Source organism: Musa acuminata, chromosome BXJ3-7 (assembly GCF_036884655.1).
Source record: "Musa acuminata AAA Group cultivar baxijiao chromosome BXJ3-7, Cavendish_Baxijiao_AAA, whole genome shotgun sequence".
Classification (NCBI taxonomy): Eukaryota; Viridiplantae; Streptophyta; class Magnoliopsida; order Zingiberales; family Musaceae; genus Musa; species Musa acuminata.
Window position 1 is genome coordinate 38,496,870 of NC_088355.1, and position 16,466 is coordinate 38,513,335.

The 16,466-nt window shown below is 40.8% G+C and overlaps 3 protein-coding genes and 1 pseudogene across 4 annotated transcripts; 3 read left to right on the plus strand and 1 right to left on the minus strand.

The window, feature by feature from the left end:
* Positions 1–332: 332 nt before the first annotated feature.
* On the minus strand, positions 333–5,972 carry LOC135642824 (pyruvate kinase, cytosolic isozyme-like; annotated as a pseudogene).
* Positions 4,925–5,526, plus strand: LOC135642828 (calmodulin-like protein 7). Its single transcript, XM_065159288.1, has one exon. The coding sequence runs from the start codon at positions 4,942–4,944 to the stop codon at positions 5,455–5,457; it is 516 nt and encodes a 171-aa protein (XP_065015360.1). The 5' UTR covers positions 4,925–4,941; the 3' UTR covers positions 5,458–5,526.
* Positions 5,973–8,048: 2,076 nt separating the features above from the next.
* On the plus strand, positions 8,049–9,830 carry LOC135642827 (transcription factor CSA-like). 2 transcript variants are annotated; one of them, XM_065159287.1, is made up of 4 exons: positions 8,049–8,199; positions 8,324–8,606; positions 8,846–9,256; positions 9,349–9,830. In XM_065159287.1, exons 2-4 carry the CDS (start codon positions 8,324–8,326, stop codon positions 9,489–9,491), a joined length of 837 nt encoding a protein of 278 aa, XP_065015359.1. In that variant the 5' UTR covers positions 8,049–8,199; the 3' UTR covers positions 9,492–9,830. The 2 variants fall into 2 exon arrangements, with proteins under 2 accessions (XP_065015359.1, XP_065015358.1); XM_065159286.1 differs by having other exon boundaries at positions 8,137–8,606.
* A 601-nt stretch (positions 9,831–10,431) lies between these two features.
* LOC135642823 (zinc finger protein VAR3, chloroplastic-like) lies at positions 10,432–16,341 on the plus strand. The gene is made up of 5 exons (XM_065159282.1): positions 10,432–10,992; positions 11,173–11,290; positions 12,088–12,368; positions 14,231–14,329; positions 14,422–16,341. Exons 1-5 carry the CDS (start codon positions 10,520–10,522, stop codon positions 16,154–16,156), a joined length of 2,706 nt encoding a protein of 901 aa, XP_065015354.1. The 5' UTR covers positions 10,432–10,519; the 3' UTR covers positions 16,157–16,341.
* The last annotated feature ends 125 nt before the right edge of the window (positions 16,342–16,466 follow it).

The following is a 16,466-nucleotide window of genomic DNA, read 5'->3' on the forward strand; positions in this document are numbered from 1 at the left end:
CACATAAATAGTGAGGTTAAACAGGATGAACTATTAGAATAACTTCTTGTAGAATCATCAGGTAAAACTGGAAGATGGCAAGAGCCCAAAATACAAAATGTGTCTGCAAAGATATAATATTTGAGCAGAAAAAACTCATCTTGAACATAAAATAATTAACCAAAAAGATTAAATTGTCATAGTCTGAGTAGTAAAGAACCAATTTCGAATAAGATTTTTGACCTATTTAGTTGTTATCTAAAAAAAATATTAGGATCAAAATTCTTTCAGCTTCAGAGCAAATCATAAAAGAGAAGTGCCAAAATAGCCTAAGCTGCAATCTCTGCCGACCGTCATTTGATGGTTAAAAGCTTGAAGACCGAAGCAGATCCCATGCGGTGCAGTGCGACGACAGCATCGCCCTGTTCGCAGAGGCCCGCAGCTTTCGCGTGCTGCATGGCGAACTCGAGCGCTTCTTCGATGGTCTCTGGGTGCGTGGCTTTCGTCATTCCGCCGCTCAACTCCGGAATCAGCCCCCTGACTACCAAGCCGTGCCTCGCCGGAGCCTCGTCGCTGCAGAACCAGTCGAATGAGTCCGTCGTTATCTCCGGAGCCACAATCGATAAGATCGGCACTGGTGGTCTGTACTTCGCCACCAGCTTCCCGGTGGTTCCTCCCCTGGTGAGAACGATGATGAGAATCGCCCTCGCCGAGCGAGCTGTTAGGACTGCGGACGAGGCGAGACTCTCCAAGGGGCTCGTGGGAGCAGGCGCCGCCGCCATGAGTTGCTCGAAGACAGCACCGTAGTCGAGGTAGGACTCTGCTTCGAGGCATATCTTTGACATAGGTCGGGGTGAACGCCCGCCGCCGTCTCTCCGCTGAGCATGACGCAGTCGGTGCCGTCGAGAACCGCGTTGGCTACGTCGGTCGCTTCCGCCCGCGTGGGACGAGGGGACTCGATCATGGACTCCAGCATCTGAGTCGCCGTCACCACCGGCTTCCCTTGCACGTTGCACTTGTAGATCATCAACTTCTGCGCGTAGAAGATCTTCTCGATCGGGATCTCCATCCCCAGATCACCTCGAGCAACCATGAAGGCGTCGGACTTGGAAAGAATGTCGTCGAAGTTAGCCACGCCTTCCTGGTTCTCGACCTTGGACATTAGCATGATGGACTTCGCATGGTCGCCGAGCAGCTTCCTGGCTTCGATAACGTCGGATCCTTTCCTCACAAAAGACAGAGCGATGATGTCGATCTTATTGGTGACGCCCCATCGCAAGATGTCTTCCTTGTCCTTCTCGGTAAGCGTAGGAAGATCAACGACGACGCCTGGAAGATTGACGTTCTTCCTCTCTCCAAGAAGAACGGAGTTCTCGCAGCGACAGCGCACCAGGCCTGAACTGCTGTCGGAGGCGAGCACGGTGAGCGTGATCGTCCCATCAGCGCAGAGTATAACGCCATCTGGTTTCAGGTCTTCAGCCAACTTGTTGTAGCTCATGGAGATCATGTTCTCGTCGCCTCGGATGCCGTAATCGGTAGAGATGATCAATTCTTGTCCCTTCTTCAGCTGGATGGGCTTGCCATTCCTCAGAAAACCAGTTCGGATCTCAGGACCCTGCAATGACCAAAGATCGACGGCCTCTTCAAACAACAACAACAACAAGGAAAAACGAAGTGATGGTAAATGAGCACGGACCTTGGTGTCGAGCATGACGGCGCAGGGGATGCCGGTGATCTCCATGGCGGCCCTCAGGTTGTGCAGCGTCTCCTGGTGGTACTCGTGGGAGCCGTGGGAGAAGTTGAAGCGGGCCACGTTCATGCCCGCTCTCGGGAGCCGCTCGATCATCTCCACGGACCTCGAATCTGGCCCCAGCGTGCACACGATCTTCGTCTTCGGCCGCCGCCATCCCGCACTCCCACACGAAGGCGAGATCAAGATTGGAGAGCGCAAAGTCCTAGACCGCAACCCAACGCAACGCAATGGGACGGAGGAAGTGAAGGAGGAGGAGACCGAGAGAACGAAAAGACGACGATTGTGGTCCTCTCTCTCTCTCTCTCTCTCTCTCTCTCTCTCTCTCTCTCTCTTTCTCTCTTTCTCTCCTGGTTGAGGACGTCACGATTGGGTTGCACCATAGGACGCAAAGACACAGAGATGGAGATAGGGTAACAGTGGGCCCCACATCAGAACTCTTGTAGAAGCCAATGACGAAAGCAGAACATGTTCACGTCGGGGTATGAACGAATCACCTCAATTTATGTGCAGGAAAGCAAACCCAATTGGCCAATGGGAACAAAGGGGAGGAGCATAAACCAAGAGACTTACTTACCTACCCATCTTGTTATCATATTTATTTATAGGCATAAAATAATAGCTTAAATCAAGAAATTTTTATCATATTTTTTATTTTAATTAATTAAAATTTTATTTTATCGAACTTATATAAAAGATAAAACTTTTAAAATTCTCTTAAAATATAATTTTAAACTTTAGCAATTCTTTTTAAATTGCTCTTTGTAATCTTTGTAAAAGTTCTATATTCTTTGTAGAATATCATATCATATTCTTTGTAAAAAAATATCTATATAAAAAAAACACCTAAGTGGATAAGCTTCCTCTTGATATCTTATTCTTTGTAAAAATGAACTCACTATCATTGTAAGTGGATAGTCTTTTGATTCTTCTTTCAAAAACCCCTTTACTTGAATTCTTATATTTTTAAAAAAATATTTTTTTTTCAAAAAGAAAATCCAAATAAATATTATAAAATCATCCATAGATAACAGCATAATGAGAACCTAAATAAGATGAAGTTTATGTAAAACCTATTAGATCTATATAAACAAGCTTTAAGGGAATTTTATAAATAAAATTAATTTATTAAAAGATTGCTTGTGTGTACCATATTGATAATTTTCATAAACTTCATTACTACTTAAGATAATAAGATTAAAAAGATCCTTAACATGATTTTTCTATCTCATGATATTTTATTTAAAAAATTATATAACTAAGTCTAGCATATCAATTGATACATCATCATTTGGACTCATCTAATCAACATATGAGTTAGACATTGAAATAATATATACATATTTGATTATTTTACAAATGTGTATTCTATTTACATTTAATTCTTTTATGTACAAAAAAACTTGACTTCATAAGAATATTAACATCAATTACATTTGTAACAAAAAAGAGATTTTTTTTCATGAAAGATAGTATAGACTCTTAAATATAATAAAATTATTATCTTTATTTGAGATTATGATGATTCCTATATTCTCCACTTGGTGAATGATATTGTCTATCATGATAATTGCATTGTTGCTTTTATATCCACAAAAATTAGTAAATTTAGTATGGTGAGATAATGATCATATTTTTAATCAACTATCTAAGAATTGATGGATGTCATGCTTTCTACTATAGTAGTTTTGACCATAAAACATTTGCTCTAGTCTTATTCATAACATATGAATTTTTTTATTTATAATTTAAAAAAAAATAATTAATATGATAGTTAATTATTTTGTGTGGCCTTACTTATCACATCTATAACACTTAGTCCTATTTTAATTTACACTATCATTTGAAGAAGATTCTGACTTGTCAACATCATTCTTCTTCTTTTTTATTTGTAAAGAATATATTTCTGTCTCCCATAATGTAGAGATTTGTGTCATTTGATAAACCAAATATTCTTAAAAAGTAAGAAAATTCTATATATATATATATATATATATATATATATATATATATGTATGTATATTCATTATGAATACCATGTATAATATAATTTTTCATCTCTATATTAGAAATATATTCATTTAGATCAAAGAGTATATTTCTGAACATAAATTTTTAATCTTCAAAAGTATAGAGAAATTGATTAATCACCTTGGACATTATTTGCTAACTCATTCTTTAAATATTAAAGTCAAGTCATTCTTTTTTAATTAAGCAAATGTATCAAAAGTGATCCAAATCTTTGAAGTTGACTTATAGTCAATAATATATTCAAAGAGATCATGAGAGAGATGTTTAAAATAAATTCAACTTTTACATATGATATCCATCTCTTAATGATATCTTTATATACAGCATTCAATATCATATTACATTGCCACCAACCACCTCTTATAGATTTTTCTCATGCGAGATAAAAGTTCAAATAAATCTTTCAGAACTTATAATTAGATTGATTAAAAAGTTCAATATCAAACTCATCAACCTTAACTTCAAATTTTAACAGACTCAAATTATGAACTAAGACAAGTCTTACAACCCAAGTATCATAGAGATGATTAAGAACAATACAAGCCCATAAAGAGATGAATGATACTGAGATTTAAAGGAAGAACTCACTCCAACATAGCCTTTTATATCTCTGGTTCTTTCTCTTTCTCTCATCTTGGATTTTGGCTTGCTCTTGCATGGTGCTTAAGCGAATCCAACTCGGTTTGATTAGTTCAATCCAGTATACGTCAGTGGTGATGTGATGTCATCTGTGATTACGTTCATGGCAGTGCGTCATATATTGTCTTGGAATTACCAGTGCAAGCAATTCTCTTCGCTTCCATCAACTTTGTCTGAGGTAGAGAAGACTAAAAGCAGTCAGCTAGATTAAGTTATTGAGTCAGTCAACGCAAGTCACAACAAGCCCCAGTATTCTACAAAACCTAGATCTGGTGATCAATCGGCACTACCTTTCTTCCATATCCAATTGTATCCACGATGTTGGATTGGTTTATGGTCCTTTCGAGGTCATTGCATGGAAGTTTCATTGCATGAGAGATGCCAAAAACTATGCAACTAGTGGAAGATGGCACCACGAGAAGCTTCCATGAACTTGCATTGGAGTCTAAGCTTTGCAAGAGCTCCGGTCTCTCTATATAAACGATTTACGATCTGCTATTGAAGAAAATTTTAGATCTTCCAACATACTTGTCACCTTATTGATGGATGATGTGATGCTCTCTGATCTCATCTCGAACTTTGTTAGATCAGTCCTCACAAAGATCAAGTGCCACACGAAGATCAAATGCTTTATCGTTCGGACTGAGACTGATATGGAGGAGGAGGAGCAGCAGCACCGGCGGTGCACCGGCACAGAAGAACTCTCCCACCATGATATCGAGGTGATCATGGGGAGGCTCGGTCTGTTGGGTCCGAGAGAAGAAGCAGTCGACGTCGACGGTGGTGGTGGGGAGTGCAGATTGGTCGAAGAAGTTGATGCGCTGCTGGAGGAGAAGAAAGCGAGCTTGGACGAACTGAAGGAGGCGTTCTGCGTCTTCGACAGGAACGAGGACGGGTTCATAAGCCCGGGAGAGCTGTGGTGCGTGATGAGGAGGTTGGGGTTGCAGGAGGGCCTCAAGCTGGAGGACTGTGAGAGGATGATTCGTGCCTTCGACGTCGACGGTGACGGAAGAATAAGTTTCAGTGAGTTCACCCGCCTGCTAGAGAACGCTTTATAGCTTCTTCTTCTTCTTCTTCTTCTCGTTGCAGTGACATTAAAATCATCAGAACAATATTAATTGTTAATAGACTCATTACAATACAACATTAAGTTGATATCTATCAATAATAATGGAAGAGTCGTATATATTGTTTCTCACAACGTCAAACCGGTCATTGACAAGTGTGTCTCTCATGGGACAAACATGCATCCCTCTTCCATGGTTTCATGTTACCGATGGCGACGCCATGGATCGCAAAGTAGAACTCGAATTCCATGACCAAGTTTGACAACCGCTACATGACAGTGAGAGAGCAAAGTAATCAATCACATGCAGAGCGAAGTGTCAAAGTAGAGAAGAAATCTGCACCTGAGGAAGTAGAGGAGTAGGACAGGGAGGTGACTCATCGTGACGTTGGTACGTGGATACATCTCTCTATGCCTGAGAGCAAGGAACCCCACACTGGTATTTCTAATCGGCAAGGATCATCATCTTCTTCAAACAACACTGGTATTTCTAATCGGCAAGGATCATCACCTCATGTTCCTGTGCTTAATATCCTATCGTAGTTATCGATTTTTGATAGACTGATGCATGATGTCAAAAGAGGTTAGTAATCCTCTTAATGAATGCTGTAGGTGCTGACTAGCCTGGCCGATAAAGAATTTATAGATCATTGCAAGATCCTAAACTCAAATCTCATCTTAGTTAATTACTCGTTAAAAGAAAAAAAAAACGTAAGATGCGAACGTCGATTCTAATTATTTGATGTGTCATGCACGAAGCCAATCTTGGTTTTCATGCAAGTTTACCAATATTTGGTATCGAAAAATGGTCGAATTCGATGAGAAATAAGAGTCTCTTTAATGCTTGACTTATAAGTATCCAGAAAGTTGTAGAGTAATAGGGGATTTAGAGAGTTTGGAGAGCACAGTGTATAATTATCGGGTGTTTAATTAATGTAATGTTCATGTGTGAGTTCTCTTAAGATAAAAGAGAGAGAATGTAACTCATAAGAAGTAAACACGGTTATAAGAGGTATGGAGTTGACGAAAATATCGAGTCGATAATAATATGGTGTTCGAATGTTCGTGTGTGAGTTCTCTTAAGACAAAAGAAAAAGGATGTAACTCATAAGAAGTAAACACACTTACTCATCGAGTGTTTGTATCAAGTTGACGAAATACTTAAATAGATGTCAAGTTGATAATAACATGACGTTCGTGAATAGAAGATAAGAACAATTATTGAAGAAGCTTTATCGAAGAAGAGAATAAGCTTTATTGAAGAAATGCAAATGCTTCTAAGCAAGGAAAAGAAGTCATCTCAACACTAACTTTCTTAGCTTCTAAATATGAAAAAGATAAGACTCTCTCTCTCTCTCTCTCTCTCTCTTTCTTGGAGTTAGGTTTCACCTTCCACAAGACAACGTTCTTTTACTCGAGCGTTAAAGAAAATTTCCAAAGTGATTCTATTCACCACTGTAAGGTGTACTGATATAAGAGGACATCACGGAGTGTGAGGTAGAATGAACCCATCAACCAAATCACTGTCGATAGGACCTTGAGACTCTACTACTCCTTTTACTCTCCAACGAAGCAACGAATTGGCTCGATCGATTTTTCTCGCACCATATGAGATGGACGAGAATCGATGATAAATCATCATCGAGATTCGTAACAACAGCGAAGAACTTATTTATGATCAAGCTGTGAGATTTGAGATAGTTCTACTGATGTATGTGAAGCAGTACTATTCTCTATCACTTGCATACGGGGATGCAATCAGAAGGACCACTCACCGGAATGCTCAGCAGAGGAAAGCTCGCTGCCTTGTCGTCAACAAAGGCTGCTGTCAACATGGGGGGAGTCGGCACAAGGCACCTAATCGGAGGAGGAGAATCCGACGGGGATTTCGGGTGTCAAATCGCTGCCATGATCTCCCAAGAGCACGTTTTTGTGACTGCAGAATTGAGATGGGCAGCGAGGAGACGCCGACGCCGGTTTGGGCGGCATGTTTATAGAGTTTAGGAGCTGTGAATGGCTGGGAGATCACGAGGACGAAGGTATGAGCCGTGGGCTGTTTCATCAAAGGTGTTCGACCTTTGGAAATGCGGCAGTCAAATCCAGCGTTTGGTGAAAGACACCGAGAGGAGTTGATGTTTTTCCTCCTTGCCGGTGCAAGGTCGGATCCCATGATGGCACTGATAACTAGTTGTGATGGGACCTAATGGATTGTTTACTATGGAATTAATTCATGATTTTGATGGCATCGGATTGGGAGATTTTACCATCTACGATCTGGATTGGTGAGACTGTCTGATCCACCGCTGTCGTCTCTCTCGAGGCAGAAAAGGACGCTGTAAATGCCACAGAAGAAAGCATGAGGTGGGGTGAAATTGGCGAACGAGACAAGGGCAGTTGCTGCGGCATCTCCTCCTACAAGAATACAAGCACGAGCGGCTTCCGCGATGTCGTTGCCGGTTCTTGTTTGTTTGCTTCTTGGTGGTTTGGTTTCGGGCTTTTCTTGACTTTGAACTTGGACATGGAGCAAGTCCCACCGCCCCACTCACGTATCGGTCTCGAAAGAGACCGGTGTGAGAGTAAATTAAGGGAGAGGGGAGAGGGAGAACCGTGCCGCCTTCTTTCTTCCATTTAAGGCTGTTCCTTCGGGCCTTCTACTTCTTGCTTTCTTTCTCTTTTTCCTCTGTTTTTGTTCTTCTTCAAAGTTGATATCGAGGAGCGTAAGACACCAAGAAAGGTCCTTTTTTGATGCGTTTGGAACGAGTTCTTGGAAGGAATTCGTATAGGAGAGAAGGATCAAAATCTCTCCTTTCTGATCAGAATCATTTCTTTTGAAGAATTCGTTTTCTCTCTTCCTGTAGATGGGGCACCAGCCGCAGAAATCCGAGGCGGAGATGAGGCTTTTCTCTTCGCCACCATCACCATCACCATCACCTTCGTCTCGTAAAGGTTTGCCTGACATTGTTGCACAGAGTGAACGAGATGAGAGGGGGATGTCAAGTGGAAGAAGAGATCACGGGCAGGCCAAGCTTTGCGTCAGAGGCCATTGGAAACCATCAGAGGATGCCAAGCTTATGGATCTTGTCGCTCGATACGGCCCCCAAAACTGGAACTTTATTGCCGACAAGCTAAATGGAAGATCAGGTGATGGTTTTCATCAGAGTCAACAAGATAGGAATATCTTATGTTGTCAGTCCTGTTGATGATTGCATCTCATCGTTTGCAACCAAGAAAAAGTTCTAATTTTGATGATTCTTCCTGAAGCTTAAGTTTTCATTCAATAATTTATGGTGATTTCTGCCCTCAAATGATCAAATGATAGAAAGAAAATTGAAGCCCATAGTTTTGACAATGGAAGTTTGCTTCTTTGGTCATCGGAGCAGGAAAGAGCTGCCGGCTAAGGTGGTTCAACCAACTGGATCCAAAAATCAACAAGACAGCCTTCAGTGAGGAAGAAGAGGAGAAGCTTGTCGCCTCCCACAGGATTTACGGGAACAAATGGGCGCTTATGGCGAGGCTTTTCCCTGGAAGGACAGACAATGCCGTCAAGAACCAGTGGCATGTACTCATGGCCAGGAAAGAGAGGGAGCAAGGCAGCGGCTGTAGGAGGAGGAAGGCGTTGCCGCAGAGAACGGAGGTGAGCAGTGGGCATAACAATGCGTGGAGTGGCGAGTCCTCCATCACCAGCTCCAGAGATGAGTCTTCCTCGACTTGCACTGGTAGCAGGGCCATGCCCTGTTTCTTGAAGGACTTTGGAATGGCACAGCAGCAACAGCCATTGCAGCTCTGCTTTGGTGTGTTCCACTCTCTTCTTCTTCTCTCTCGATGTCAGTTAAGCCCATATGCCTCAGGAGCTTCGGTTTTCTTGTTTGCTTCTCCTGTGCAGGAAGCGGATACAGTTTCGGGAATGAAACTTCTGAAGGATCAGCAGTCGACCATTGCAGCAATGGCTTCCTGCCAAGTGAAACTGATGGTGATCGAAAGAAGAAGTGCATTCCCTTCATCGATTTCATGGGTGTTGGAGTTTAGCTTTTCTTCAAGGAATGAATTCAACAAGTCTGCTTCATGCACAGAGTCACTAAAAAGAATTAAGAGAGTAAAAAGTGGGAACAAGCACAAGAAGAACGAGAAGAACAAGAAGAAGAAGTGATCACTGCTTCTGCTTTCTTTTACTGCATGTTTGATTTAGATCATTCTTTTTATGATTCCAATCTAAATCTAAATTACATAGTAAAAAATGATTGGAATCAACTTGGATACTGAGTTCAAAAATTAGATATGGAAGGATCCAAGAGGTAAACATCATGTATTATTTGTATTTTAAGTAAATATTAAAACAATAACTTGAACCTCTTTCATGTTAAATAAGCTAATTATTATTATTGAAGGGCTTTTTTAAGAATATAGTTTTAATTAATTATAGATAAGGAAACATAAGTGAATACAATAATATCTTAAAGATTACAAATTGCACACACCCAGAAAGGATGCAGAGACAATATATTCTGTTTAAGATAAATTACACTATGTATGACTTTATATTATAGTAAATATTTTTTTTATAAAAATATTAAGTAATTTAGTTGGTAAAGAATTTAATAATTTATTATCTTCGTCATTTATTTTTTCAAAAATATATAAAATATATTTATCAGAATTTGGCAGCATAAAGTTGTTTATGCTAAGTGTATTGGATTTGGCTTTTTAGTGGGTGTTATTTTGGATCCATACCCCACCCACTGATATCGGTTCGGATCAGGATCCGGATCCGGATCCGATATTGGTCATCCAATTTGAGTATTATCTCTGATTCGGAGACTGGTTGTATATGGCACATATTGCTCTTGAAGGGCGATTTGGACCTCGACTTAAGTCACCACAGAAGTCTGTCGTCGCTAGTCGTACCCAAAGTCGTGACGTCAACGAGTGTCGTGTGTCGCGGTCATCCCAATTGTTATAATCTCCACGCACTCCACAAGCTCCGTCGAGAAGCGCCGCCTCCTAAAACCCTCGTACTCTCTCTCTCTCTCTCCAAGGTCTTCGCCCCGCCTCCGTTGATGGGCGGCGTCGCTAGGCTCCTCGTTCTCCTTGCCACCCCTTTCCCTCGCCCCTCCGCCCTCCGCCTCGCCCGCCACCGCGCCGTGCCCCTTGCCGCCCTGTCCGCCGCCGCCAGCACCGCTTCCTCCTATTCGTCCCATCACTTCCGCCCATTACACCCGCGTCTTCGGCTTGGTTTCTCGGTTGTAACTGCAGAGCGGTTCCACACCCAGTTGGCCGGCGCCAGGGACGACCATGGCGAGGCGGTGGCCTCGGCGCCGACCTCCCACGCCGGTGCCATGCGTTCTTGGCCGGAGTGGAGGAAACTTGTTGATTATCTAGTCGCCGGAGGTTACTATGATAGGCAGGACTCCGTGGCTGTTGGGGAGGAAGATGATGATTCGTTATTGGCTGGAGAGGATCTGACCGAGGAATTTGTGAAGGCTGCCCAAGCCTGCCTTTCTTTTGCAAGAGATAAACCTGATTTGTTGAGGTGCTGTGGTGGTTTTATCATTAAAATTTATGCTTTTGGGATTGAAATTTATGAGCACTGAGCTTAATCTGGATTCATGTATTTGTTCTACCATTGCTGTCTCTTGCTATTCTTATAATTAAATCTTGTTTGTTTGTTCCTCAGTAGTTCATCTGATTTTACTGTTTATTGACGTATTAGGATGCTGGCAAAGAAAGATATCGAGATTATTGTGGAGAATGGCTCGCCATTCTTGTTTAAGAATGGTGCAAATTCAGTAAGGCGTTTGCAGTCATTCGTGGTTGCTGATGGAACTAAAGTAAGTCTAGTGAACTAAACATGAAAATACACTCTTCTTCATCAGTCACATGGTAGCCTAACAAAATTATAACATTGTGACAGGAAATCCCATGAAAAAAACTCATAACCTTGTTATGGGATCCGTGATTGATTGCAAATATTTTAATGTTTCCTGAACTTTTCTTTTAATTTTATTTGTTCTTTTATTTCCTTATACTTAACCTGAAGGGTGACTCCTATAATGAGTTTCATTGGTGTTTATTCGTATATAGTTGATCCCCCTTTTTTTAATAAATAATGGCATAATGATAAACCAATGAGATTTATGATGCAATGCGATAAATGTAATAGTGAGTATAATGGACATACTATAAATAACCGCTTATATATGCCATTATAGTGTTATTAGTTTTTAACATCTACCTCACTGGTTTATGTTCATGTTTCAATTGCTTTATAATTTGTTACTCTTGGAAAAAGGCTTTCTGTTCTGGGTTCTGTGTAGTGTTACATGTAGAAGAGCAATTCATATTCAACTGTTTCACACCTTATCCATTCCACCCCAATCTTAGGACAGAAATCATTTATAGAATTTGTTCAAGTGTGTCTTGGCTAGATTGTAATGCAGTTTGATTTAGTTAAATTTGTTCTATTAAAAGCCTTGACGTTGGAAATATTATCTAAGCATTAAACGTCAGTCAAGCCCTTTTCCCCAGCTGGAAGGAAATAGATGTAGTGATAAATTTATCAATGTTTCCATTTAGAAAAATAGTTAAAATTTAATTGACCACATTTTAATTGTCTGGATGATATTAGGTGCTTGAATCTGAGAGGGCACAGACTGTTGACATTATGCGATATTTGTTGAGCTATGCTTGTAGTTCTACTGCAACTCGTGACGAGAGCTTCTTAACAACTAGAGACCTTACTGAAGCAGCTATTCAAAGTCTGTTGGTTCAGCTATTTAGATTGAGTGTTACAAGTCCAGAGGCCAGGTTAACTGAGATGACTCCTAGACAAACTGTCACAAAGCAGCACTTCTCCAGGCCTACTGGGCAAAATATTGAAATGAAAAGAGGTGACTGGATCTGCCCAAAGTAAGTTATGTTATGAAGCCTTTTTCCTCGACATGATATTGTGTTGAAGAATGTTTTCTATCTGTATATATATTGATTAAATTTCTGTGGTGCTATTTCCTTCTATACGAGTGAATGATACAGTATATGAGGTCATAGAAGCACTTCACAAAAGCTTTATTCTGAAGTATATGAATCAACTATAATTCTTCTGAAGTTTCAGCTGTAATTGTGAGGACTAAAACTTTATGTTTGTTTATAGGACATAGAAGAGGTGTACCATACATTTTTTGTTTCACTATGTTCTTAATAGCGCTTTAGCTGATGGCTCTTTCTGGCATATATTAAATCTTAAGTATTATCTGTAATGCTTAAGTTTAATGTCCTTTCATGCCATCTTGTATTAAAAATAACTAAAGATTAAATTTTATGTCCTTGCGCACCATCTTTTATAAAAAAATTAAGTAGATTAATACGTCAACCAAAATGGTCTAGCAACATCCTGTATGTGTAAGTGGAGCAAGTGGATGCTTGTTGCATCCTCTTTTTGGGTTCAAGTGCGTTGACTGTTGGCATTCATATTAACTATGAGATTCCAATGTTCCTCGATTATATCTGACCTAGAAAGTTCAGTCAACAGATCCTTGGAAAACCTTGAAGTGATTGCTAATGTGTAACCTATATATTGAGGTTATTTTTCGGTCAGATGAAGGTTTAAAACCTTTATGTATGTTAATTTTATTAGAAAGCCTGATGGAATATCTGTTTGGCTCTCATGTTTGGTAAACTTTACAATTAGATGAGATATCTTTTTTGTAAGACAAAGTAAATAACTTGTTTACTTCCATGGAGCTTCATAGGACAGCTATTCAAGTACTGTAATATGATCTCCTGGATTGCCTCTGATTGACATGAAATGGGCAATTCAAGGCAGATCCGTGCTAGTAGCAACATGGCTGCATTGTGCATCCATGGGAACCTTGTGCAGTGGCTTGCCATCAGTCGCAGTTTACCCTTTCTTTCAGTCGCACTTTATATCCCTAACAACTGGCTCTCTATATACTGAGGACTGGAATCAGTACAGGGCGGAGAAATAGGAGAGTAAGAGCATAGGAAAGGTAAAATAACAGAAGAGGATAAGAACAGAGGTGAGGTAGAGGAGGGAAACTGACCATGATGCTATGGGATATCAGGATCAACCAAAAGTCTCCGGCATCAAAACCCCTGTCTTCTCCCTCCTTGCTGCTTCTGCATGCAGGTAAGCCTCTCTTGCTGAGGCATATTTTGAAACTCACTACACTTGCCAACTGTGTTCTGCAAGGATGGTGGTCATAGAGGTACTTGCCGGTCTTAAGCTTTAGTATTAATGGAAAATCATGGTTGCCTAACTTTTTTGATGCTTCATGCTCTTTAGGAGACAGTATTTGTCCCAAAAATTATAAATGTAAGAACATTCTTGTAAGGTTTAATTTTATACATCATAGGATAAGCATGTATATCCATGGCACATGCCGCAGCATGGTAGTGTGCAGCAGTGCCCATTTCTATAGAGGGGCATTCCTTTAGAACGTCATGGTGCCTCAAGCATGAGCAATAAAAAGGTGAATGATTTTTTGCCATGAGGTTTGTGATAAAATGATTGCTCATTTGGATTTATCTAATTATGAACTAGTTTGGTTGATTTTTGGTTTTTCAGGTTATTGTTTCCTGTGTGGAACTTAGTCATAAATGATGTGATAAATAACTTCCTGTAGTTACATTTATCATGATTTTCTCTTAGAAAAGTCTTAACATGTTCAAAAGATGAACCTATGTGGTTTGATTCTTCTTATCTGTTTCCTATTAGTAGAAAGTTTACTGGTATCTATTTTGTTGTTGTGCAGATGTAGTTTCATGAATTTTGCGAGGAATATGGGATGTCTTGAATGCAATGAAGCACGACCAAAAAAGATCTTGAGTGATGGAGAGTGGGAGTGTCCTCAGTAAGCTTTTCTTTGCTAAGCTCTCTATGTTAATCTCTGATGTTGGTTTCTTTGTTGATACTTACTTTTTTTTTTTGTTTCACATATTCTAGATGTGATTTCTTCAATTTTTCAAGGAACATGTCTTGCTTAAGGTGTGACTTCAAACGTCCCGGAGGAAGCCCATTTGGTACTGCTCCCTCAGATGCTCATTTAGGATATAATGGAAGTTCAACTGTCGAGCAGATCCTTAAACGAAGCAACCTTGATAAGTCTGAAATTGAGCGGAAGTTGGCTGCCAATGATGAGAAGGCAGAAAGATGGTTCAGTAAAATTTCCCAGCTAGATGATGCTGCAGATTTGAGCAGTGCAATAGATGATGAGGATTTCCCAGAGATCATGCCCATGCGGAAAGGGATGAACAGGTTTGTTGTTAGCACAAGAAAAACACCCTTAGAAAGGAGGTTGGCTAATGCTCAGAACAGAAGTAACTTGGGAAATTCTGGCTTTTCTGAGGGTCATGAGTTACAGCCTGGTCGATCAAATGGAATGAACTCCCATAAACCTTCAGAATCTTCAATCAGTCAGATGTTGGACAGGATACTTGGTCGCTCATCAACTTCATCAGAAACAAGCCATCCGGTGGTTGCTGGAGGGGATAATTCTTCTACAGGGAGTAGATTTAGTTCTTCAGATTATAGGCAGGGAATGGTAAACCAAAGGACAGATCCTGATTCTGTACCTTTTGTGCCTTTACCTGCAGATATGTTTAGTAAAAATTCTAATCCAGATAATAAACAATCTCTAAATACAGAAGATTCAGCTTCTCCAAAAGCTAGCCAGCTGGGTGATCCTGTGTTTAAGGAGTCTGAAAGCTCAGCTGAAAGCAGGGACAGTGATTCCTTTGACGCTTCCAAGGGATGGTCTAAAAAAGTCACAGAGCTTGATAACGTCAGGGATATGGCAAATGCCATATCTGGTGATGACTTTCCAGAAATCATGCCCATGCGTAAAGGTGAGAATCGATTCATAGTCAGCAAAAAGAAAGATCGTTCTCTAACATCACTACAATACAAGAGGCGGATAGCCATGGAGCAGGCCAATAGTGGCAATTTTGTTCCCTTTGTACCGTTTCCGCCAGACTACTTTGCGAAGAAAGATAAGCAGCCTGAAACTTCTCCGACTGAAGGCTCTACATTGCATGAGAAGGCTCGGAGTGAGACTGAGAAGTCTGAAGAGTCCATGACTGGTGTTGCTAACTCAGAATCTGGTGGAAATGCAACACGGCAGACGGAGAATTGGTCTGCCAATCAGTCTTACCATGGGACTACTAGCACAAACCCTCCCAGTATGGATTTGACTTACCGTAAAATGGATGCATATAATGTTGGAGGCTCTGCAAATTCAGCTCAACCGCTGAATACCTCATGGAGAAACCAGAGTGAGATCCCAAGCAATGATTTCTCTCAAAAGAACACGTATAGTGGTCCTAGCGTTTCTGCCAGTTCTCAGCTGACAGAAAATTCTAGGAGTGCGAGTGAGAGCTGGAAACCGAGCTTTAGCGGAAAGAGCTTAGAAGGATCTGCCGTCACCGAACCTGATCCTCTTGACATGTCAGAGGAGGCAAAAGCAGCAAGATGGTTCCGTCGAGCCGCTCAGATAAAAGATATCTCCGAACTAAGCAACATTCCTGATGAAGATTTCCCAGAGATAATGCCTATGAGAAAGGGGGTGAACAGATTTGTTGTGAGCAAAAGGAAAACACCATTGGAGAGGAGGCTGACATCTCCTCAATACAGAAGAAGCCTGCCTATCCTTAGATCTGAGCCCGATGAAGATGCCAACTGAGTTGTAGTATTATCTGCAGCCAGAGAATGATGCCAACATCAGATGTAGTTTCACTGTGTCATCAATGTTGACTCGTCTACTACTCGATTTTGTCATGTTTGCCCTAATAATGATCTCGAATTCCTTATTTAACTGTTACATTAGTGATTCAAATTGGGATATATATAATATGTTACATCTTTATATGTTATAGTTTTCCAGTTCAAACACCAATTGATTTGCTTCGTAGCAATATGAGGGACGAGGCATTGCATATCGCCGCGGGTGGCCGTGTGTCCATCAGGACCGTTCATAGTAGGTTGCGGGATCC